Here is a 27,688-nt window from a genome sequence, read left to right as displayed (position 1 = left end):
GATAGGTAAATGTACAAACAAGTAACCCTAATACTGGAATACTTTATTGCCTATTCAGTATATAAAAGTATCTAGAGACAAATTGTTGACCATTTCAGTAGTCTATTTTTAAACCAAACATTACTCTAGCTTTTACATACAACATACATAGTACATAAGCACATCTGCCCAACTCTTGAGGACAGTTCAATAGCAGTAGAAAAAAAGAGTAGCTGGTAATCTCAACAAGTAGTGTATTTAACTTAAAGGACTGGGTCAACACTTTAGGAAGTCAACTTATTTGCATTGTGAACAGGTTTTTCCTGTCTGTAGAACACATATGGAGCTGGAGTAGAGATGGGTTAAGCCTAGCTGAGCCCTCAAATTGGAAGAAGGGGCAAAACAGCTAGTTCGACTCTGTGTAAGGTGAAAGAAAATGACGGCAGACACTTGTGGTAAGCACTTCCTGGTTAAGAGAGCCAGGTTTGGCCTGTACAGGAAATTATACTGAAACTGTTACTCACAGAGCCCATTAGCAACCTGAGCTACAGACAGAGAGGCTGCACTAATGTTCTAGTAGATATATACAATATTAAGTATCATATTATATTATACAATATGTAAAACCAAATGCGCAGACATACCACTGAAAATTGAACTGATATGACCATGCTTGCATTAGAGGCCTACCTTTGCACTACAAGACAATGAGCTACAGACATCTGACAGTGGTCACTGAGATGCAGATTCATCACAACCACAGTACTTTCCGCTGTGTAAACATTATGTGCCACTCACTGGATTTTATATGATCTGTTTCCATTTTTATCCTGGCTATATTTAACCTGTAAATATTGTTTTTTACTCTGTAAATACAGTATGTATCTATAAATACTCCTTTTATCTAGTTGTATGGTTTTATTATTTTATATATTAAAATACTATTCTTATCTATTTGCACTACACTGCTCAGGGAGATGCTTCACTGTTTTATTGTTTTGCACAACGACAATAAAGACTTGAATCTTAAATACTATGTTGTAAGTCAAGTGACAATTCCAGCTTTTCTGCTCTGCTCTGTTATGTATAAATTAAATGAGAATATAAAGCATGTCAATTAATTGGCTGTCACATAACCAGATTAGTAAACACCGCTATGATTCTAGTAAAAATCAAACAATATCAATACCTGTTTGAATACCATGGCAACTGAAATGCAAGTCCAATTGGGTGCTTATATTTCTTGTTTTTAATTACCAAAAAGTGCGGGAAACTCCTGCACACTGTCTGATACGCTGCCAAGGTATTCATGAAATTTAGCCATTGCTCTCCTTCTTTTGCTCGTGGAAAGCTTTTGGTTCAAAATAAGACTTTTTAAAAGTTTTTTTTAAAAGCTTCCATACTTTTCAAAGCTTTTAGTTTGATTTTCATCAAACTAACACTGATTGTACCATTTTATGAGATCTGATATCAAATAGTATCGAACTTAATTCACAGACATGCACTGACATTGATACCAATCTTCTCATCCAACTCTTTGAAAGAAAACAAATCAGCATCGTTTTCAGAATGTGGTTACGATCTTTCAAAGTTTACAATACATGTGAATAGTATAGCACTGAAATCTATTCAAGAATAAACTGGCACTTACCAAGACAAACAGATACAAATTGACATGTGAATTCTCTTGAAAGTGCTTGCTACTATTTCCTAAAAGCAATCTTCTCAAACAATGTCTAAGGAAAAGACGGCACAACTAGCTCCGCAAAGTTATTGGATGCACCCCATTGCAAAAAAATACGACAAAACAGAAATGAAAGTAATTACAGAATTGTTACTTTAAACCTCTTTTTTTCATCACTTCCCTAATGCAGGTCCTTCCAACAGTTCCTGAATTCAAAACTTGTGAATTTGTGGTCAGAAGCTAATTTTACACTGTAAGCAAAAACTGCAAATGTGGTACGTTAATAGCAAAAATACAAAATCTTAACACATCTACAGAGCAAAAATATAACCATAGACACATCATGGCTGTACATCCAAGGTTCAGTGTACGCCCTATGAGGGGAAGCCATCTTTATTAAATGACTTTTCAAACACATACCAGGACTCTCTGATTGCCTTCAACAAAGACAATTGGACTAATATCATGTGCACATGTCTTTCTGACGAGCTCCTCCTCTAGCTTGGAACTACCACATGACTTTCTGCACTTAGCAGTAACTCTCTGTGAGAGGGTGAAAGCAGCCCTGAACCAAAGAGGCGAGGGGAAGGAGGGAAAAGCAGCCTGATAAATGATCACATGCTCCAAGAGATCTCCTCTAAGCAGATCCGGTGATTAAGTTCATCATTGATGGATATCCAACGATCCAGTCCACACATGTCTCACAAAAGGGAAAAAATAGCATTTATTTACTTTTTTTTTTTTGGTACAGCTCACACTTACACAAGGAACAGAAATATCCTTTCTCACTTACTGCATAAAACTCTACAAGGAAATGGGGCCATATTTGCTTTCTTGCCTGTATTTGCTTTCACTTCTCTTCCAGTCAAACTTTAACAGCCACCTCAACTAATATCAATAAGATTTAACAGTGCTGATTACATTCTTACTGCCATTAGTTCTGCAGGTTTCGCTACATTTTTACACACGCAGACATGGAGATGACTATAGAAACCCAAAGTGAGAAACTTGCAAGAGCGATGGGACTGGATGGAGGGAGGATGAGGGGTAGAGGGTGCAAGGGGAGGGGGGGGGGCGCAGTGTGGTCCTCAGGGCTCTTTTCCACAGAGGCGTGTGACACTGGGCCTCTGAATAAATGCAGTGTGTGCTGCAGTGCCCTACAGAGGAACTGATAACACACAAAGACACCAGGAGGGAATTTGCTTTAACACAAGCTTCTTCTTTTTTTAACTCTTTCCATTAGTTCTTCACTTCATCGTTTACCCCACCTTCATCACCAGCAACAAGATGCTCATTCTCTGTTAGTGATTATTCTCCTCTGACCAATTCTCTGTCCTCAGCCTAAGTTTCAAAGTTTACCAAGTTGGTGCATGATGTAATATTGCACTTGGAATCATATAGGTCAGGCTGACACAGAAAACAAAATGGCCTGGATCTGACTTAGCAAAGCTAAGTTGTGGAGCAAATGGCTTGTATCACTTGTTGCAAGGAGACAACAGAATCTATCTAAGAAAAATGTTAAAGGGACTTTTGGTTTAATATCTTACTGAACAAGGAATCCCTCAATAAAAAGCCATACAGAGGACAGCCAGCTCCTTAGCTAACTGACATTACCACTTCTCTCAGATTTGAAATGAAAATCTGCTTTCGATAACAGTGACCAATGACAGAAATACCTGACTTACATAAAGCAAGATCAACAGATACATTTAAAAATACAGCATAAACAAGTGAACCAGTTATAGACACTTCATCTTTTATGTCCTGATCCCAAAATCAGAGTAGCAGCAGCCCTCGGTACCCCCCTTTGTCCGACATAACAGATCCTCAGGTTATCAAATTAGAGGGGAAAACATACTTGTACGACTGAGGCTGTTCATCACAAGGAAATCTTCAAGAATCTAAAAGTGGTGGAATGCTATAAAAAGGTGTTACCGGCAAAAAGCAGGTCAGGTTATTCAATAGAAAGTCATAGTTATTGGTTAGCTTGTAAACTGACATTAGATAACAATAAATAAAGTGACAGACTTGTTGATATGCACAGGTTTATGGTTAGCTACACGGTGATAAAATTGGGGCCAGGGCTCATCTGAATTTGCTCCAATTCAGTCAACATAGACTGCTGGGTGGCTAGCAAAGCTACCACACTGACATTTGTTTCCATTTGCATAGACGACTGTTTGTGTCAGTGCTTTCTTTTCCATGGGTCCACTGTTATCGCAGGCTGCTACAAAAAAAAAAGGGGATGCTTTGATGATTAATGGTGCAGTCCACTGAAGCTAAGCCTGTTGATTTACATGTACAACAAGAGGAAACTGTTGTCCTACAATAGTTCCCAGTTATGAAGGCTAGAAATCCCCAGAGTCTAATCCGTGAAACAACTTTTGTGTACCTCACACTGTGGAAGCCTCAGCTGTTTTAAGGGCATATATATTTCATATTAATATCCTATCTGTACAATAACCAGCTTAAGAGAGATCCTGTAACATTACATAAAGACAGTCAATGCTACTTTGAGAATAGAACTAATCCCAAACATCAACACTGACTGTCATGATTTTTCGTCAACAAATCAAAAAAAATATCAGGACAGGAATAATATCCCTGTCCACCTTCAAAAGTCCACGTCTGTTTCGTAACACCCACTGTTTTACTGTCTTCCTATTTGACTAACCAGACACAGCACAACACTGTTCTCTCTCAGGCTCACTTTTTTTAAACTGGATAAACCTAACAAGCCTATCTTGTCCAAATTACAATGCCCAATAAAGTTATAGGAGAAAAAAAACCTTATCAATTGTCAATGCAAGAAACAACTTCAAATATAACAAAAGATGGGGCCCGTCCTTTGCCATGGACTGCATACAAACTAATCAGGCTTTTGAGACAGAAAAAACTATAATTTGTTGAAGTAAATAAAGGTTTGAACTACCAAAGTTTTTGAACTTTTTGGTCTAAAACATCCCAAATGCTAAAGATATCACCTTCGCTCATGGAACTCTGTGATGGAGGTTTTACAAATGTTTGTTAAAACAAAACAAAACCAAGTAAAAGGCATGTTTTTCACCAAGGGGCAATACATTTCTTAGGGTCATGCTATCTAAAACGATACAATCTCTAATTTTTTTGTAATGTATGTCTTCAATAGTATGATAAGAACCTTGGATTGGAAAACAAAAACTACAGCTCTACAGTCATATTATTTAACAAAAAGCTGCCATGAGCCAAAGAGAGCGCAGCAGTGGTCCATTCAAATTCACAGATAGGCAAATATTCAAATGATCACATTTCTCAAGTCCTTTTGGCATCTCATAAAGATGTGAAAGTTATGTTGAAGTCTCTTACAAATACACAGAGCAGAGGAGGTTACACTGTCTAATTTTCCCAAATACATTGGCATTGTTTCGGTATGCAATAGTTGCTTATGTATTTGTGCAATTTAGACAGTGTGTAGAAGTTTGCTTGAAATTTTTGGTCATTTAAAACAATTCATTACCCGATACGTGCAGAGCACCTCTATTTTTGTTGACATGGTATCAAAACAGTTATTTATATCGTTTGATTTTTACGAGCATTAGATTGAAGTTTAAAACTTCCCATCTTTATAGTGTCGTTTTGGAGAAAGTTTGCAGCTCTATCCATGGCAGGGACCACATTTTCAAGCTGAAGTAGCCTGAAAAACTTCTACCAAATATGTCAAATAACAATGGAAATAATGTGGGAAGAACAACAGATGGTTTTTTTTAACTGCTTACTTAGAGATAAGGTTAAAAATAGACAAATTTTTCTTTTTTAGCAATTAAAAGAAAAAAAGTAGCAGATAAGTCGATAGTAAAATAATCTGTAATCTATTTATAAGGATAAAATCTAAGCTATTTCCATCACTCTCACCACATATACACATAGTGCAATTCATTTGGGGAAATGTAGGAAGTCAGAGATTACGGTCTACTTCTTCTTCTTCCCATCCACAGCAATAACATGTCACAAAACAAGCACTAAAATTGGTCAAACGTCATGTTTATTAAGAGAGGGTTTTTCGTTCACGGGTTTGTTTCATCATGACATCACCCCTCGAGAAGTTTCCAGGTAAAAACATACTTCCACATTTCACATCGGCGCCAACAGGTGAAAGCCACAGGTTACTGATTGGCCGTGTTCCTTGCGCTGATGTATTGGATATCATGCCTGGTGGCACTAAGTGACAATGTAGTGGTGACACGGACGGCACAAGTGAAGCCTGAGACTGATGACAAGCACAGACAGTCCAAACAGAGCCATGTTGTTCCCTTTGGCCTGGCCGGGCCTGGGAACTCAACGCCGGCTCTCCCTATGGCCCTGTCCCCTCACACAACACAACATCACAGACCGCTGCTGCTGCTGCCCTGTTAACACTCTCACTGTGGGGGCCCTGTCAGGAAATTAACACCCAAAGCCTTTTAATGGATATTCTTGTGATGTTTCATTAAATAAAGTTGCAAAGAGGGAAGTATCAGGCAAAGATGTAAGGTGGTCATGCAGAAACCAATTCTGCTTTAAGGTCTAGAGCGATGCTATGGATAAGAACATAAAGCAACTGCAAAAGATAAAAATAAATACAACTTTTTTTTTTTTTTTGCAGATTACCCACAGAGTCCACAGGGCCTGAATGTACCTAGATTTGAGGCTTTGCTGAAAAAGTCATATGCCCTTTTGTGGCTAAGAGATAAAACACACATTCATTATCCTTTTCTGTTTTTGTATAGTGAACAACAGAAAAGTTGATAACCACCAAGAAAAACCACCAGAGATATAAGAAGTAGGTCAGCAGCTAAGAACTACTTTCATTGTATATTATAGATTAAGAAAATTAAGTGCAATGTATTGAAGTGCATGCAGCCAACTTTACATGTCTTGCTTGTAAAACTCCAAAAATCCAATTTATAATTGTATCAATCAGACAAAGGTGGGAAATCTGCAAAGCTTTAACTTAGAATTATATGGGTAAAGCTTTAAAAAAAAAAGAAAAAAGTTGCAGGTAATTTATAATATAGGCCAGCTAACCTGTTCAGCCCAAAAAAACAAGATTTTGTTCATCAATGTAAAAACTCCTTTGTAAGTTAGAACACGATAATGGGTTATCAAAGCAAAACAAAACCAAGAGCCAAAGTTGTGATCAGTACACAACCTGAAGATTAAACCCTGTGCTTGATTCATGCATTATAGTAATTCATTAATGCTTCCATTTGGTTCCCATAACAGTCTGAAGTGAAACATAAATATTAAAAGCTTCAATAGTCTGTATTAATGTGTCATTCCTGCGGTGAGGTGCAGCACAACCAGTTGTCAAAACAAGGAAGGCTTTCAAAATTATGTAAAACATTATCTACATTTCCAACACATGACCTCCCGCTATCGAGTGGCTCATCACACACTAAAAAAGAGTCCCATGTGCTCCAACTTGCATTCAAATCAACACACACACACACACACACACACACACACACACACACACACACACACACACACACACACACACACACACACACACACACACACACACACACACACACACACACACACACACACACACACACACACACACACACACACACACACACACACACACACACACACACACACACACACACACACACACACACACACACACACACACACACACACACACACACACACACACACACACACACACACACACACACACACACACACACACACACACACACAATCTGCTCCAAAGGAAAAATCAAACTTTTAACAAGCCCTTGGATCAACTAACTTGTTGATCTTTTCAAAATTAGTTTATATTTTCATCTCTAACTTTGAGGGAAAAACTATTTCCTTAGCTTAGCGTTGTTAAAAAGTAATTAACAAATAAAAATAAGAGATGAAAGGCAAAATTTGTTGTGTTAAAGTTCAGTAAAATCCGACACACTCTAAGCTATATCAGTCATATCTACATTTTATGTCATGGAGCTCATGAAAACAGCACAATATAACACCAACATGTATACAAATACACATTGACAAAACCAATAAGGCAAACGTGTATGACAGCGGCACATCTCTCTCACACACATTCACATCTGCATACACAAAAACTGAAACGTCTTACCTGTGAATAGTCAAAGTCCGAGAGAGGTGCTATACTTTTGATGTATTCGATTCTGAATTGGTCCTCTGGGTTGGCTAGCGGGACTGGGGGTATTAAAGTGCTCATCGCAGACACTATAGTCTACAAAGCAGAAGTAGTGGGAGAACAAAAACAAAGCAATAAGCATGATGAATACAGGAAAGATTGTAGCCTGTATACTTATCAGTATAATAAAGACTGCAATTTAACAACAGGGACACGGAGATTGAACTCACCACTATGGCATCCTTCACGTTTTTTCGAATATCTTGTATTTTCTGTTTCTTTTCTCTGCATGGGCACAGAAAAAAAAATGTGAGATGTGAAAAAAAATCAACCACAGCTGACCACATAAGATTTATCATCAAGATAGTGATGAGTAAGGTCGGGGGTTACTGCCAGGTTACACTGTATTTCAATGTAGCTATACATACAGTGCAGACGTTATCAGCGAATATCGACAGAGTTAGTGACAGTGACATACAGAATGGGGTTCAGCAAAACCCCAAAAGAAAGGGTAACGACGTGCTGTAGTCACGATTTTACACATTTTTTTAACTTTTAAAAATCAAATGAGTCTCCCACTCAGTCAAACCAGCCTTCCCATGATTATTAATTTGACTTTGAATATATTCAGAGGCTTTTTTTTCATGCAGTTACAGCACTCTTGACATGTCCTATGCTTGTTTAAAATAGACCATTGGTGAGATCAATGCCATGCAAGGCCTTGCAGCAAAACAAATCATCAATAGGCCTGTGTCGATCACAACCTTTCACCCTCTCACATGAAACAGGAAACAGGGAATTATTTGGCTTCTGTTTGACACTCAAATCCTCTCGTATGTATGCTAAGCGTACATGAACACGAAAAAGAAGGTTAAAAAAAAAAAAAAAAAAGAGCGTAAGGTGGAGGTAATGTTGCTGCTACTGCTGGTGGTGGTGGTGGTGGTGGAGGGGAGGGAGAGAGAGAGATATTAGCTGCTTTGCATGGGATACTGGGCCCAACAGGCGCTGCAGTGCCTGGGGAAAATCCATTCACACAGGCTACACTCTGGCCTCGACAGTGTTACTCATTAGCAGGGAAGCCGTACGAATAAGCATTAATGCGATTTTTAGAGCCGTCAATGTGGGTATTCACGAACATATCGTGAACAGCACTCACTCTGCGTTGAAGCCGTTGACGTGTAGAATCCTCATCTGCTTCACAATGGTGCTTTTTCCGGACTCTCCCGCACCTTCGAGAGAGAGAGAAAAAAAACAAGAAACAAAAAAAAAATATCACCCAAAATGAAGACGAATGGGGACGACTAGGCCAAGCGTACACATCGACATACATGTTTAAGAAATAAAGCCATAGGTAATTGCAGGATATAGAGCTTCGCTTCCATCAATATCCACCCCCATGACATATTATTGCAAGCGCTGTCAAATGGGGCTACGTGTTCGGTAAACGAAAGGGATTACGGTTAGCTTACATTTCAGGCAGCCATCAACATGTAAATCAGCCTTACCGAGTAATAAGAGCCTGTGTGTGGCTTTATACGCTTGTCTTTCCTTTTGCAGCTGTTTTTCTATCTTTTTATTAGCCTCTCGTTGTGCCTTTTCGTCGATGCGTTGATCTTCAGTCTTGCTGTTGCCCAAACAACCCATCTTCCGTCGCCCTTACCCTTCCTTGTGGAATCGTAAAAAAAAAAACAAAAAAAAATATATAAAAATAAAAATAAAAAATATATACACAACGCCGATCGTGGTTCACAGATAACACAGGAATGGGTCTGCTGTAAAAAATAAAAAAAAAAAGGGGGGAGAAAAAAAATCTCTGCGAGGCTTCTTCTCCGTCGGAGGGGAGGAAAATGTTCCCCGTTACAATTCCGCTTTAGCCGCAGCCAACCGTCATCCAAACCGATTGTTAGTTTACAAACCAACGAAGAATGACGGCTCGGTAAAACGAGGAAATATCAAAAATACATATAAATAAGAAGAGAGAGAGAGGGTTTTCAATTTCTGGGAATCCAGTCAACTGTTCCTATCGCGTCTCCAACCCCTCTCTTCTCTCTGTTTTTTTTTTTTTTTATCTGAATTTCTATCAGTATTTCTGTCTCTTTAACTCAGCACTGCCTCTCTCTGTGGCACCAGGAAGTAGCCGTGGACCGTAGAGGTGGAAAACAAACCTGCGTTAAACTGTAACATTAACAACAACCCGCTACTAAGATAGAGCATTTTATAACTTGTGTGGCTAAGAGAGAGGAGCCATTCCCCGATTTAGTCCTTCGCTATCCTGCTATCAAACTAATCGGTAAGAAAAAAAAAAAAAAAAAAAAAAAGTGGGTGGAAACTCGGACGCCTCTGTGGTGGTTTACACAGAGAGAGAGAGAGAGAGAGAGAGAGAGAGAGAGAGAGAGAGAGGGGCTGGGTCTCTTCTCTTTCAGTCTGTGAGGAGGCCCTGACCCAAACTGGCAACCCATTTACAGTGTCTGTGTGTCTGTGTGTCTGTGTGTGTGTGTGTGTGTGTGTGTCTGTGTGTGTGTGTGCACTGGGCTTTACCTATCTCTGTAGTTTATACATAACAGCTCTGGGGGCCATTATAGTAGTCCTTGAGAGAAAGAGGAATAGGCCTATACTACGTGGTGCAGGAAGTAGGCTTCTCAGATCCTTTATAGTGAAGTTAAAGTAGTAAATGCCAAGTGGTTGAAGAAGTACTTGCTAAAGTACTAAAGAGTAATATAATTACGTGAAAAAAATATAATGCCTTCAAAAACTTACCAAAGTCAAAGTACACAAGTATTCTTCTTATTAAAATATAGGCTACTTAAGTTAACCAAAGACAAAACACTCATTATACATTAAAGGGGCATTGCTATGTGCTTCACTCACACGCAGAGAGAAAGAAGCTTGGTCTCTTCTTCTTGAAGTTTGCTTCCACTCAGTAAGGTGGCCCTGACTGGCAACCCACTTACATTTTGTGTGTGTGTGTGTGTGTGTGTGTGTGTGCACTTAGCTTAACCTATATGTCTTTATACTTAAAATGGTAAGGGCACTCATCGTAGTTCTTAACCGAATGAGGACTGCTAATACTACAACAACTATTAAGATGTGATGCAGAAAGTATTCAGAACCGCTACACAGGTAAAAGTAGTGTAACAAGAAAAACTTCAAACGATTAAGCATACGTATTGTAACAATAACAACTTGTTAAAATCATAAATGTAAATGTAAATACTTCTTCTAATTAAAATGTACTTAAATATTTAGTTTTAAGTACTCGGTGTGCAGAATTGGATACATTACATCAATGTATTTATAAGCCCTGATGTTGTAATTCAACAATATGAAGCCCTAGAATACATCAACCCTAAATGATACACAATGCTGACGAATATATTTCATTTTAGGATGTAACTTCTAGGATGTAGTGGTGTATGGGAATACTCCAGTGATATATTCAACAATTATCTTAAAATTGTATTGAGTGATTTTGCCCTGCTAATCACACAATTCATATACTCTTTGGTTTTTCTTGAGTTAAGTACAGAGGTTTGGGAACCTAAACGAACTACAAGTATCACGTTTAATTGTATTCTTCCTCCTTCTGACCTTTTTCTTTGAATTATAGAGAAATTATTTAATTTAATTATTATTTTTGTTTCTTAATATATATTTTTTATGTTGCAGGTGATTAAGCTGGAGTAAAATACAGAATGTAGTGCATATGCCTTTTTAAAATGCAATCTGTTAAATAATTAGTGGCTAAAACAATAAAAAAATAAAAAGTACATTCTCCTCTCATGTCATTAAAACTTGTATAACCTTCCAGTAAAGTGAACATGAGGAGAAGAGGTATAATGTCAGTCTGATGTCATCCATGATAAAGAGGCCAACGCCACTTTTACAACATTTATATACGACGATACAACGATTATATAACTTACATGGAGGAGGAGTTCATTTTCCTGATTATACCTACAACATTTTAGTGAGGGACACATTCCAACATGTGCATTTTACATGTTGTTGAGCATTACAGTATATTATTACGTGTTGCATATTCAGGCTTTCTTTTAACCTTTGCTTTTGTGAATCTATTGTCATTTTACATCTATAAGCCTATAAGGGGGAGGGGACAGGAAGAAACCAAATATGTTTCTCGTGGGGGCCCACAAAGACTAAATAGTTCAGAACTGTTGTTAAAGATTCATTTTGAGTTCAATCTTTCATCTGCTTATGTGCTCATGGGTAAGATAAAAAGCCAGGAATCATGCACACTTGAGGATGAAAATATAATTTCCTTATGCCAAAAACAGTATAACAAAGCCAGCCACTAAAAAATAATTCCAATGTGTCATCATATAGGAATATTATGGATAAAGAAATAAAAAAAAAAGTGGGACAAGGTTTTGAAAGAACTACAATTTGAGATCACTGTCAATATTAAACTAGTGTTCTTGTTGGGCGAATACATTTATATACTTGTCTTGCACACTGTATGTTCAAGTTGGGTCGATAAAAGTAGTAATTGCTTAGTGCCAACTACAAACACATCAAAGGGCAACTTTTTGCATACTTGTGTTAACCTGCCAAAGACATTGAAATAAAGTAATGCTTAACTGGAGACCACAACACAACTTTCATCTGAGAGTCTGTCTGTAATTTGTATAGACCTCACGTTGGGATTTTACTTGAAGCAACGTCTGCTAAAGAAATTTGTCCATGTTTCATCTTCAAAGGTTAAAAAAACACAATAGCTACGCTGTGGTCGTACAAGGAAACAGAGCACATGTCACTGTTGTTAGCATTGCCTGACACTTCTGTTTAGCTAGCTGTGGCTTCCTCTCTGAGACTGAAATGGGAGTGTGGGTTATGTAAAGGTTTGACTCTTCAGTTACTGCGCTGCACTTTGATGCAGACAATCATTGTGATACTTAAGGTAACAGTAACACACACATTTATTATTCATGTCTCTGTGTCATGTGTGTGAGACAGAGAAGCAAGCCCTCTTCATTCATAGAAACTTGTAAAACTTTGAGGGCCAGGCCTAGCATTGAGCTAATGCTAGGCTAACAGACAGTATAGCACACTTGCATTTAGGTCAGGTATAAACTGTTGCACTGTATGCTTATATAAAAAAAAAAAAGGCTCATAGACTGCTCAAAAGTATGAGGTAACTGTAATACAGTGCCTGTGTAGCATGTTAACAAGGAGTGTGTTGTTGTTGTCTCCATTATGCAAACACAATGCAAATACTTGTTTCGTGTATTGACAGGAGTACGACACATTTGTGCAGCATGCAAATCACAACTAGAGCCCTCACTTTATACTGGTGTGAAAATATTCTCCCAACCTCCGTCACTGGAAACGATTGGGGAAAAAAATCCAGTCTCCCCAGCTCAGACACCAAGGTCAAAACTAGTGACTGTCCCACAGCACCCTCTAGTGGTGAAAGGCAGTACAGCACACGTTCGTCCAGAGGTTGCACTTTGAATGATAGAGAACCAGGTTTTGGTTGCAGATTTTTTTTTTTTATGTTTGTTTTAAGAAATACTGGCTAATCATCATGAAGAATTGCATTGGCTTCATCTTAACTACACTGAAAGGGGTCGTTTTCTTTTTTTAAAGTTTACAAAAGCAAAAAACTGCCAGTTTAATTTAAAGTGACCCTGCAAGCACGTAAAGGATCAGCCCAGACATATACAGTGGTAAGCTGTTGTCTACAATTTGGAAAAAAAAAAAAAAATTACATCTACAGAAATGGAAAGCAGATCAGGCTTAGAAAAAATAATATCAACACAATCTAATTTTATTGCCAAAAAAGTAGTTAATTGTAGGTGCTGGTGACATAGAGGTTGATGCACACAGCCCATGTGCAGAGGCTATAATCCTCCAAATGGAAGGACCAGGTTTGAGTCTGACCTACTGTATGGCTTCTTTCCTGCATGTCATTCCCCACTCTCTCTCTCTCTCTCTCTGCCTGATTCCAGACTCTGTCCACTGTCCTATCTCTAGATAAAGGCCAAAATAGTAAAAACATATTGTGGAGACTGTATTACTAGTCGATAACTGCTTGTCCTCGTGTTTGTATTTGTAAATTCACATTTTTTTTAGTTCTATGTATTTATAAATGAAATAAATACTTAACTGTAAGAAACAGTAAAATCCCACTACACCCTTAAATTAGTCGCACTTATTGTTCCGTCACTTTGATGTTAAAGCGTCACTGTTTAAGAGCCAAAGATCAAGCACTAAGTGAGGTACTTGTTGTGTTTTTTTCAAGTTATCTTATACTTCCACTGTAACAAAATATAGAGGAAGGTGCTATACTTTAAAACTTCACTATATATAACTTGAAGCTTCCTTACTTGGCATGTCAAGACTTCTATTGCTTGCTACTCAACAGGACGCAGTTAATTTAAGCTTCACCTTGACCAACCACCGCAGTTAATTACTTACACATCAATGCATGAGTTATTACAATCTTATTATTATATCTATTATTACATTTTATAAAATTCACTGTTCTGAATCAGTACTTTGACTTCACATTTTAAGTATGTCTGCAAGCGTTCACTTTCGCTTTCACTTGGAGTTTTTTTTTTTTTTTTAATACTCTTTATTGAAGATTACAATATAACACACAATACCCCACACAGTACCCCCCCCCCCCACCCCAAGTGACCAGACAGTATATTCGACTAAACAGAAAGAATTAGAGAATAAAATAGAAAACAAATGGATAATAAATAATAATAATAATTTAAAAATAATTTAAAAAAGAAACTAAAACAAACCTAAATATATGTAAATTGACATGCTCTTACACTCTTGCACATATACATGTTTATACATGAAAGGGGATAATAATAATAATAATAAAAAGAGATAGACTTAACTTAAAAAAACATCTACAATAACATAAATGTATCATGTGAATTCAGAAAAAATAAATTATAATAATAATAACTTCCAGCCTACTGTATGTTGATAAAAGTGTAGACTAACCAGTCATCAGCAGCCTCACCCCGTTATGCATCTCACATGAAGGGTTATGAGAAGGCCCTTTTCCACTCTTCCAAAAACGCTTACCCATTAAGAGCACTTTTTTAAGGTCTGCAGGTAAATAATCTAGAAAAGGTGACCAAGTCTTAACAAACAGCTCATCCTTCCCCTTCAGAACAGCTTGTAATCGTTCGTGAGGGAGGGTGTTGAAAATCTCCCTGTACCAAAGTGCAATGCTGGGTGGGACATCTTTTATCCAATTGTGCAAGATGCACTTTCTCACGATTAAAAGGAGCTTTTCAAGGAGATGGTAATATGATGCAGGGAGGCGGGATATGGTAATATGATGCAGGGAGGCGGGAGTTTTTAATGAGGGACTTTTAGCCTACTCGTATAGGAGTTATTTTATACTTTTAACAACATGTAAATGGTCTGAATACTTCCTTCACTGCTAAGTTAAAGAAGTGATATGTATTGTAAAATATACACTCAATAGGATTTTAACAATAAAAATATCGGGGGTTCCGTTTTTTTCTCAAACAAGTGTGATATAGAGACTTGAGGCCTCCTTTGCACCTACAATGAGAAGAGACTTTACAGTCACAGAGGAGAAATCTCATATTTAACAATTATCTTTTGAAATGAAAAACATTCAAATGAAATAATGGGTTGCTTATTTATCTTGTTTTCTTCATTAGGGGAGAAGGAGCAGATATACTTTTAAAAAGGCTACTGAATTTGTCTTGATTCTGAAGTGAAACCATGTAAAGCCATTGTCATTCAAAGCAGATCATTTCCTTAGTTTTACTCTTCAAACAAATCTGGAGGAGAGCTTTAAACTGTCATTACGGTATCTGTAAGTAATAGTAGTTTTCTTTCATTATGGACGTCTCTGTCAGTTTGTGTGCTTGTGCAGAGCTCGGAGATGTTTTCACATCCTTTACTTGCGTAAACACAGAAATACAACAATCTAAAAATACTCCCCTACTCTGTTCACAAAGACCACAAAGTTATTTTTACTATTTTAGGTCTGGTAACGGACTTGTACTGCGAATGGCGACCACACTGCGAGTGTTTGGGGTTTTGATTGCCACACCCTGTGAGGCCCTTAAAACAGCTGATAATCCATGACAAACATTCAACCATACACAGATTCAATTTGGAAATATAACAGAGTTTCTGCTAAATGATTGTTCTTCAATAAATATAACACATAGGATTTCTGATCTCTTCTTCTTGTTGGGTTAAGATTAGAACGGCCCGGGGAACTGTTATAATAAATCTTATGATATCTGACACTTAAAATAGTTCTTTTCTATGTATAAATCTTCAACAACCATTGGCTGCCCTGACTGTAACTGAAGCATGTACTGTAAAAAAAAAAAGAAAAAAAAAGGGAGGCAAACAGCCAAATGATATCCAGCTAAAATTAGCCTCCTTGATTTTTTTATTTTTACTGAAGCTGGGAAGAACTTTATAGCCCTCTCTTCAGGGACAGAGGCTCTTGATAAAGTTTACATAACACAGTAAGCAAGAGCAGGAGAACAAACATAGTCCAATGTCCTTCTAATGCGGCATGGTTCACTTTGATTCAGCTGATACGATTGAGACGAATCACATCCCAGCCCGGCTGCTATCAGTATCATAAATACGACAATAATTCATATTCCAGGAGATCCTGCTGGTTGTAATGTTAACTGGAAACTTGCTGCATTTAGTAGCAAAGTTCAGCACTGGTCAATTATAAAACCCATTTAGACTGAAGCAAAGTTCACCCGACTCTACTTGTATTCAAAAGGGAGGGCAAACAAGGTAACAGGTTCTACCCTGGGCCTCTGTGGGTAAGCTTCTCTAACATATGCCTTTACATGTAGGAGGTGGTGAAAAACAACAACAACCATAACTTAAGAAGCAGTGATTTCAAACCTGCTATTCATTAGCTTAGCCCGGCTCACTACTTTGCTCATCTGTGTCATCATTGTTAGCAGCCTGTTGTTCAGGCTCATGGAAGAAGATGAGGCCGAGATATGAAACGGCCAGTTAAGGACATCTAGAAAAAGCTGTAACAGATGTTATCGCAGGACTGTACAGAATCTGATCCAAGAGACCTAACAATAAAGTGACTTCCTTTCCAAGAAATAATAGGAACTAGCCTTCCAGTTCCCATCACTGTATCCTGATCCTGTGCTCATGCACTTAAATATAAAGTGTGAAGGAACTCTATTAAAGAAATAGCTACATTGTCCTCTAATAAAACATGTTTCAAAGTGTGCTACCTGTTGAGTCTTACCAGAGTTTTTGTACTATTGTCAAAATGACCGAATTTTAAACTTGGCACAATACACGTACAGTAATAAGGTTGTCAGACCTTTGATGCCGCATGCTTTAAAACGATACAATCTCCATTGTTTTGATAATCAAAAGTATTGAACTGTGCCAAAGCTTTAAAAAAAACTCAGATTTGTACAATCTAGACAGTGTGCCTGCATTTTTTGGGTCATAACAATTGTTATGCTTGCTGTGGTATTGAACCAGGTATGGATGCTGAAATAGTATCAAACTTTTTAAAATCAGGTGTTGTGAAAACCCTAAAAATATATAAAAATCTAATGCTATCGATACCTGCTAAGCACCCCAAATTAAGAAGGTCCTTGTATTTAATTACCAAATATTAGAAGCAAACTTCTTCATATAGTCTGATTTGCACAGTTACATTGGCAATGTTTTATGACATCTTGCCAAAGCATTTCTGCAATTATGACAAATAGAATAAATGAAATCTCTGCTAGATAGACTATTTTCATTTTACCAGACACCAAAAGGACCAGAAGAAACCTCAGGATCTGCTCTGTTGTTATTGCTTACTTCAGCTTTCAGTCCAAAATATGACTGTAGTTTGAAGTTTTTTTTAAACATTTGGCACTTTCTGATACTTTTGAATATTACAATCAGAGAGATTGAAATATTTGAAATATGTAGTATTGAAAAGTATTGACGATTTTGATGACCTTGATATATTGTGATATCTTTCATGACAACAAAAGCTTGAATTTGGAATAAGTAGCCAACTACGTTATACTGGAAAGCTGCAGGACTCAAGTGCTAATATCATCAATCAAATCTGATGGAATCCAGCTCGAGCACGAGCAGACCAGATGCCAGTGTAGGATAAACAATACTTTCTGAGGACTGTCATTATTTCCCTAAACACCTGCAGCAAACACATGAAGTGACCCAGATTAGCCAGCATATGTTGCCTTGAAATGCAACACTATTTGAAAGGTGTCCACTTTCAGAGGAACACAAACCACCTCAGTCCTCTGTAGTGCAACAGGAGTCCTACAGGAGACCTGCGGGGTGTAAAGTCCCGAAGGCCTCTTCAGGAAGACCAGAAGTGTGTCTGTGGTTCATGCTGAGGCTCTTGGGTGCACCAGGACAAACAGCGCAGAAAATAATTGTGATTCTATAGTGGTGAAGCAAGCCGCCTAAACCATAATGACACAGTAACACAGGTAACACAGGTCACACGCTCTGTACTGTAGAGCTTTCAGCAGTGGCTCAAGAATGTAAGACACTTCCCTGTGTGACTTGATTAGGATGAGCCATTTCTTCCTGTGTGTAATTACTACTGAGAGCTGTTTGCTCAGGAAATTAAACTTCTAACCATTTATTATATACAGTAACGAAGCATTAGACCGCTGAAAGTAAAGCAAATACACACATGGCACTATTAAGTGTGACATAAGAGTGTCAAAACTGAAAGTGGATGAGTTCTGTTTTTAAAGTACGTGTCATTACGGAGCATTATGGCACTTCTGATCAACACTTCCTCTTTTAAAATTAGAATTGACCTTTTTTAAAAACTCTGTTCTTAATGCACAATATTACTGCAAGAGGTTTTAACTTGAGGATAAGCGGTAAAATAACATCGCCTACAAGCTAAAAATAAATAAATCACAACTGCAGTTTATCTGTAAGCTTTAGAGGTAAGTCAGATTAAAGCTATTCTGATTTTCAGAATTTTATTTTAAGTTTAGTTTGTTTAACTATCAACAATTGGATTCCTGTGAGGTAATACAATGTACGATCTTAGATTGATGTTGGCCTGATAATTCAAATGGACTCTATTCAACTGATATGGGCCTCTAATAAAGTCACTATCATCAGCTCTGTTAAGATGTTATGCAATGATGATCACTAACTCTAAAAAATGCCAAATCACATTATAAGCTGCCAAAGTCCAAACTGATGTCTGAAAATAGAGCATGCATGATATGGTGATATCATAAATGTAATAAAAAGTTTCAGTTTAACTCAGATGCAACTAACGTAAGTTTTCAAAAGAGTGGCAATTAGAAGGTGTTTGGGATCTTCCTAAAAATTATGATTTAAATATAAAGAGTGAGTTTCATTCATTATCTTTGTATTAAATAACACTTCCCAACAACAACACTAGCCAAATGTTCTACTCTGCAACCCCAGCATGTCTTAGTTCACAAATATAAAAGATAAATCAAGCATATACAGTCAAATACCATAAAACCAAAAGCAACGCAGTAATTGGTCTTCATCCACTAAATCAATGTGTTATGAAGTCTTCTATTGTACCATACTATATTTATTTTCATTTTAAATGTAAACAATGACTGAAATGCTATTTTGTACTTGTTTTCCCTGGACAAATGTCCCAATACAACACTGCTTGCTGTACAACACTATACTCTACTCAACTATTCTCTGCTATAAAAGTACAATTATCAGGGCAACACCAGGCCAAAAGCCAAAAGATGACCTGGTGTTATTTTATTTTACTTTGCCCCTATTACACAACACATCATTGTATAATACTATGCTACACACCTCTGTGCCCTTATTTGAAACTTCCTTAAAGTGTGAAACTTCCTGAAAATTCAGGTTTGTAAATGTGCCAATAGAAGAAGCTTACTATAAAAGCTTACTATGTTTTTTTTTTTTTTTTATCTTTAGTCCATAGACGTATGTCATACTGTACTGTACTATGCTATGCTATACTACTATTCTTCAGAGCAGACATGTCCAAATAGCCAAAAGCTAGGTGGTCTCTCTACATCTAAAAGGCAATTAAACAATAGAACACTATAAAACATTTGCTGTGATACACCAGAGGCTAATGTACTACTTACGTTTTGCTACTGGCCACTACACTTTACCATATTCTACTGAACTCTGGTATACTGTAGGCAATTTTTCTATAATGATCAACATCTTGCTGTACTATACTGAAGGCCACTGTATTACACCAAACAACAGTCGACTGCACTATACTACAGGCATGTATACTATGGGCCAGTTTATACCATTTAACTGTACTATAGTACACACCACTTTATATCAATCAACTGTACTATACTACACACCACTTTATAACAATCAACTGTACTATACTACAGGCCACTTTATAACAATCAACTGTACTATACTACACGCCACTTTATATCAATCAACTGTACTATACTACAGACCACTTCATAACAATCAACTGTACTATACTACACGCCACTTTATATCAATCAACTGTACTATACTACACGCCACTTTATAACAATCAACTGTACTATACTACAGACCACTTTATATCAATCAACTGTACTATACTACAGGCCACTTTATATCAATCAACTGTACTATACTACAGACCACTTTATAACAATCAACTGTACTATACTACAGACCACTTCATAACAATCAACTGTACTATACTACACACCACTTCATAACAATCAACTGTACTATACTACACACCACTTTATAACAATCAACTGTACTATACTACAGACCACTTTATAACAATCAACTGTACTATACTACACACCACTTTATAACAATCAACTGTACTATACTACAGACCACTTTATAACAATCAACTGTACTATACTACACACCACTTTATAACAATCAACTGTACTATACTACAGACCACTTTATAACAATCAACTGTACTATACTACACACCACTTTATAACAATCAACTGTACTATACTACAGGCCACTTTATAACAATCAACTGTACTATACTACACGCCACTTTATATCAATCAACTGTACTATACTACAGACCACTTTATAACAATCAACTGTACTATACTACAGACCACTTCATAACAATCAACTGTACTATACTACAGACCACTTCATAACAATCAACTGTACTATACTACACGCCACTTTATATCAATCAACTGTACTATACTACAGACCACTTTATATCAATCAACTGTACTATACTACACACCACTTTATAACAATCAACTGTACTATACTACAGGCCACTTTATAACAATCAACTGTACTATACTACACACCACTTTATAACAATCAACTGTACTATACTACAGACCACTTTATATCAATCAACTGTACTATACTACACGCCACTTTATAACAATCAACTGTACTATACTACACACCACTTTATAACATTCAACTGTACTATACTACACACCACTTTATAACATTCAACTGTACTATACTACACACCACTTTATAACAATCAACTGTACTATACTACAGGCCACTTTATATCAATCAACTGTACTATACTACAGGCCACTTTATAACAATCAACTGTGCTATACTACAGGCCACTTTATACCATTCAACTGTACTATACTACACGCCACTTTATATCAATCAACTGTACTATACTACAGGCCACTTCATATCAATCAACTGTACTATACTACACGCCACTTTATATCAATCAACTGTACTATACTACAGGCCACTTCATAACAATCAACTGTACTATACTACACGCCACTTCATAACAATCAACTGTACTATACTACAGACCACTTTATACCATTCAACTGTACTATACTACAGACCACTTTATAACAATCAACTGTACTATACTACACGCCACTTTATACCATTCAACTGTACTATACTACAGACCACTTTATACCATTCAACTGTACTATACTACAGGCCACTTCATAACAATCAACTGTACTATACTACAGACCACTTTATATCAATCAACTGTACTATACTACAGACCACTTTATATCAATCAACTGTACTATACTACAGGCCACTTTATAACAATCAACTGTACTATACTACACACCACTTTATAACATTCAACTGTACTATACTACACACCACTTTATAACATTCAACTGTACTATACTACACACCACTTTATAACATTCAACTGTACTATACTACAGACCACTTTATAACAATCAACTGTACTATACTACAGACCACTTTATATCAATCAACTGTACTATACTACAGACCACTTTATATCAATCAACTGTACTATACTACAGGCCACTTTATAACAATCAACTGTACTATACTACACACCACTTTATAACAATCAACTGTACTATACTACAGGCCACTTTATAACAATCAACTGTACTATACTACAGGCCACTTTATATCAATCAACTGTACTATACTACAGGCCACTTTATAACAATCAACTGTACTATACTACAGACCACTTTATATCAATCAACTGTACTATACTACACGCCACTTTATAACAATCAACTGTACTATACTACACACCACTTTATAACAATCAACTGTACTATACTACACACCACTTTATAACATTCAACTGTACTATACTACACACCACTTTATAACAATCAACTGTACTATACTACACACCACTTTATAACATTCAACTGTACTATACTACACACCACTTTATAACAATCAACTGTACTATACTACAGACCACTTTATAACAATCAACTGTACTATACTACACACCACTTTATAACAATCAACTGTACTATACTACAGACCACTTTATAACAATCAACTGTACTATACTACACACCACTTTATAACATTCAACTGTACTATACTACACGCCACTTTATAACAATCAACTGTACTATACTACACACCACTTTATAACATTCAACTGTACTATACTACACGCCACTTTATAACAATCAACTGTACTATACTACACACCACTTTATATCAATCAACTGTACTATACTACAGGCCACTTTATAACAATCAACTGTACTATACTACACACCACTTTATAACAATCAACTGTACTATACTACAGACCACTTTATACCATTCAACTGTACTATACTACAGGCCACTTTATAACAATCAACTGTACTATACTACAGGCCACTTTATATCAATCAACTGTACTATACTACACACCACTTTATATCAATCAACTGTACTATACTACACACCACTTTATATCAATCAACTGTACTATACTACACGCCACTTTATATCAATCAACTGTACTATACTACAGGCCACTTTATATCAATCAACTGTACTATACTACAGACCACTTTATATCAATCAACTGTACTATACTACAGACCACTTTATATCAATCAACTGTACTATACTACAGGCCACTTTATAACAATCAACTGTACTATACTACACACCACTTTATAACATTCAACTGTACTATACTACACACCACTTTATAACATTCAACTGTACTATACTACACACCACTTTATAACATTCAACTGTACTATACTACAGACCACTTTATAACAATCAACTGTACTATACTACAGACCACTTTATATCAATCAACTGTACTATACTACAGACCACTTTATATCAATCAACTGTACTATACTACAGGCCACTTTATAACAATCAACTGTACTATACTACACACCACTTTATAACAATCAACTGTACTATACTACAGGCCACTTTATAACAATCAACTGTACTATACTACAGGCCACTTTATATCAATCAACTGTACTATACTACAGGCCACTTTATAACAATCAACTGTACTATACTACAGACCACTTTATATCAATCAACTGTACTATACTACACGCCACTTTATAACAATCAACTGTACTATACTACACACCACTTTATAACAATCAACTGTACTATACTACACACCACTTTATAACATTCAACTGTACTATACTACACACCACTTTATAACAATCAACTGTACTATACTACACACCACTTTATAACATTCAACTGTACTATACTACACACCACTTTATAACAATCAACTGTACTATACTACAGACCACTTTATAACAATCAACTGTACTATACTACACACCACTTTATAACAATCAACTGTACTATACTACAGACCACTTTATAACAATCAACTGTACTATACTACACACCACTTTATAACATTCAACTGTACTATACTACACGCCACTTTATAACAATCAACTGTACTATACTACACACCACTTTATAACATTCAACTGTACTATACTACACGCCACTTTATAACAATCAACTGTACTATACTACACACCACTTTATATCAATCAACTGTACTATACTACAGGCCACTTTATAACAATCAACTGTACTATACTACACACCACTTTATAACAATCAACTGTACTATACTACAGACCACTTTATACCATTCAACTGTACTATACTACAGGCCACTTTATAACAATCAACTGTACTATACTACAGACCACTTTATATCAATCAACTGTACTATACTACACGTCACTTCATAACAATCAACTGTACTATACTACAGACCACTTTATACCATTCAACTGTACTATACTACACGCCACTTTATACCATTCAACTGTACTATACTACAGACCACTTTATATCAATCAACTGTACTATACTACACGCCACTTCATAACAATCAACTGTACTATACTACAGACCACTTTATATCAATCAACTGTACTATACTACAGACCACTTTATACCATTCAACTGTACTATACTACAGACCACTTTATACCATTCAACTGTACTATACTACAGACCACTTTATAACAATCAACTGTACTATACTACAGACCACTTTATAACAATCAACTGTACTATACTACAGACCACTTTATAACAATCAACTGTACTATACTACAGGCCACTTTATAACAATCAACTGTACTATACTACAGACCACTTTATAACAATCAACTGTACTATACTACAGACCACTTTATAACAATCAACTGTACTATACTACAGGCCACTTTATAACAATCAACTGTACTATACTACAGGCCACTTTATATCAATCAACTGTACTATACTACAGGCCACTTTATAACAATCAACTGTACTATACTACAGACCACTTTATAACAATCAACTGTACTATACTACAGGCAGTTAAGTGCTGTATAACATTATACAGCACATAACTACATTGTAGAACTGATGACTGACAAACACATGTCACTATACAAAATAATACTTTATAGTCCAGTGTACATCATTCTACAGTATTATTCAAAAGTCAACTTTAACACATTATACTAAATAATACTGTAAATACGTAACTGTAAATGTGACACAGTTATTTACAGTCTATTATTAATCTGTAGTCCCTAAACAGATGTTACATTACACCACAGGCCACTCCACTACACTATACTCGTAACACTGTCATCTGTTGTCTCATGAACTTGTGTCACACTCATCTATAGGCTACACCTCTATGCTGTGCAAGATTAAACTATGTTGGTTTTCAGAACAAACATTGCCCTAGACGCTCTCTCCATATACCATAACTTGTATTTCCTTTACACTGTAACACTCAACTAAAGTGTACTACTTGCCAGTACACTAGGCAATATTCTACTTAATTCTAAGGTCCCTGGACAGAAACATTCAAATTGTACCATACTATGTCTCTTAAACACTATACACACTCTGTGGCCTCTAAATAACTCAACATGCCTTAGTAAGTAAAAGGGCTCTTTTCTCCCGCTGTCTGTCCCTGTAATGTAAGCTACTGTATGCTCCTACTGTTTTAGGAGATACTACTTTAAGAGTAAACATAGCCCAATATCCTATGGCTGAGCAGTCTATGTAAACCTGTGCATTAATAGGTGTTTTTGATAAGACTGCTATATCTATATAAATTGACTTCTTTGAATTGCTCATAACCCCAACAGTAACAATAAAATGACAGCAGGCCCTGTGAGTACATACGTCCATCTTCATCATTTGTCATTGACAGCCACAGGGGGTATTCTTCACAGCCAAGCCAGCAGATGTGGCAAAAGGCCTCGGCAGAGTAGTGACATAATTTCTGGAAAGGCCAGTACGTTTTCATTTCTAATAATAAAACGGCTTCCTGGTCCAACAACAACAGAGAGCGACAAAACCTACCGAGTAGCAGCAGCCGATGCGTCTGTTTGTACTCCCGTTTGAGCTCCTTCAGCGTCCTGTCAATATTCTTACTGACTTTCTTCGCCTCCTTCTCGGCCTCCTTCTCCTCCACCAGCAATTTGTCCCAGTTTTTCTGCTTTTGGGTGCTAGTCTTTTGAAGCAGCTGTAAGCGTCGACCACGGTCCTTCCCTGTCCCCTTACCACTACCTCCTCCTCCGCCGCCACCGCCACCGTTTTGTATGAGCACACCGTCTGTACCGGTGTCTCCACGGCGGTGCTCCCCGGCCGGGAGCCTGGCAGGGTCCCCGGGGCGCACCGGGCCGCCGCCGCCGCCGCGTAGCGACGAAGTCTCCCCGCATCCCCCGGTGTCCTCCTGGCGAGCTCCCCCAGCGCGAGCCGGCACGGCGGCGTCCGGAGGCTGGTCCGAGTCCGAGGTAGCGTTGGAGATAGACCCGCTCAGGTCCCCGAAGAGCCGGGGACGCAAACTGTAGCACAGCCCCATGTTGAAACCAATATTTGTCTGTGAATGTGATTTCTCATAAATTAAAATATCAAAAAAAATCGCAAGTGCGCCGCCAGCCCTAACGAGCCATCGTCACATTGGAGCTCCAGCGGTGCGATTTAAATCCAAATGTGAGCCGACAATGTGAATGAATTATGCTCCGACATTTGCTATATGTCATTTTGCATTTTCCCCAGTCAGCCTTCGCTTCGTAGTTAGTGGATCACCTGATCCTTTAGTGGACACTGCGGGTCCATCTTACCGTAAGTAACCAAAAGCACAACCAAGGAAAAAAGCGCGGCTATCCGCTGCGCAGACAGTCAACAATCTGACTGCACAGTTGTTAGGTGCAATGCACGGCACGTCATGTTACTACAGTATGGCCATTTCGAGAATGCTGGTCATGATTTTCATTCCTCACATTTCATGCCTGCATGTCTAAAGACACGCTTTGCAGATAATGAACCTGCTCTAGATTATCAGGAAAACAAGACGCTGCTCTTTAGTTTTATTTTTAGCCTACAGACCATAGCCTTTTATTTCTAATAGTCCTACAATACATGATATCTAAACTTCTTATTCACCTTTTAATGGATTATACATAGGTAGGCTAATTATTGTAGGCATAATTGATTAAACCAATATACATATGCCTCGTGGCCTTTAATTTATTCAAGATAAATGAGACTTTGGTTCTTCTTTTTTTTTCTTTTTTTTTCTTTTACTGCGTAACGTTTCCTCACTTCCACAATAAACGTATCATCTATAAATTATCCTGAGACTCAAAAAAAAAAAAAAAAAACTTATTTTGATCTTCAAAGCAGTCCCAGTGCCCCTGCAGGCTATTCATATCTGCAGGAAACCTCTGGTGTCCCAATTAGGGCCAGGGACCTCTCAGGGAATGGTCTCAGGAGCTTTAACAGAAAAAAATAAACAAACTAGTAAATATTCAACATGCTGTCAGTTTAATCCTCATTTAGTCTACCAATCACAATAGTCTAATTTAAGAACAACTGGATTCTCACCTTCACTGTGATTGCTTGTAGTTACAGCAATCACGTTATTATATTTAAGGGGGGGTCACCGGAACTAAGTATTTGCTGATTTAGGTCCTTTCTGACCTGTCAAATAACTGATAAAAAAGTGGGTTCACCTGTGTTACATAGGCCTGTCACAACGAGATGCAGGACTAAAGGGGAACCACTAGATGGAGCCCTTGTACAGAGATCCCAGATCC

General features: G+C 37.2%; 1 protein-coding gene across 5 annotated transcripts in view; it reads right to left on the bottom strand.

Annotated features, from left to right (window-relative positions):
* Positions 1-26,759, bottom strand: part of LOC132979404 (guanine nucleotide-binding protein G(olf) subunit alpha) — a 54,273-nt gene extending 27,514 nt beyond the window's left edge. Inside the window, exons 1-4 of one of the 5 annotated variants that reach the window (XM_061045164.1) lie at positions 25,950-26,759; positions 8,959-9,031; positions 8,033-8,087; positions 7,779-7,898 (exon numbers count right to left, since the gene is read on the bottom strand). In XM_061045164.1, the coding sequence (XP_060901147.1) occupies positions 7,779-7,898; positions 8,033-8,087; positions 8,959-9,031; positions 25,950-26,451 (750 nt within the window). In that variant the 5' untranslated portion in view covers positions 26,452-26,759. Of the gene's footprint in view, positions 1-7,778; positions 7,899-8,032; positions 8,088-8,958; positions 9,032-9,307; positions 9,512-14,789; positions 15,002-25,769; positions 25,909-25,949 lie in introns of those variants that run through there. The other 4 variants (XM_061045166.1, XM_061045167.1, XM_061045169.1 and 1 more) reach the window with 4 other exon arrangements.
* Between the last annotated feature and the right edge of the window lie 929 nt (positions 26,760-27,688).

The sequence above is a fragment of the Labrus mixtus genome, chromosome 8, assembly GCF_963584025.1.
Source record: "Labrus mixtus chromosome 8, fLabMix1.1, whole genome shotgun sequence".
NCBI classification, from domain to species: Eukaryota; Metazoa; Chordata; class Actinopteri; order Labriformes; family Labridae; genus Labrus; species Labrus mixtus.
The sequence above is the reverse complement of the archived record's forward strand: the minus strand, read 5'-3'. Positions and strand labels throughout refer to the sequence as shown.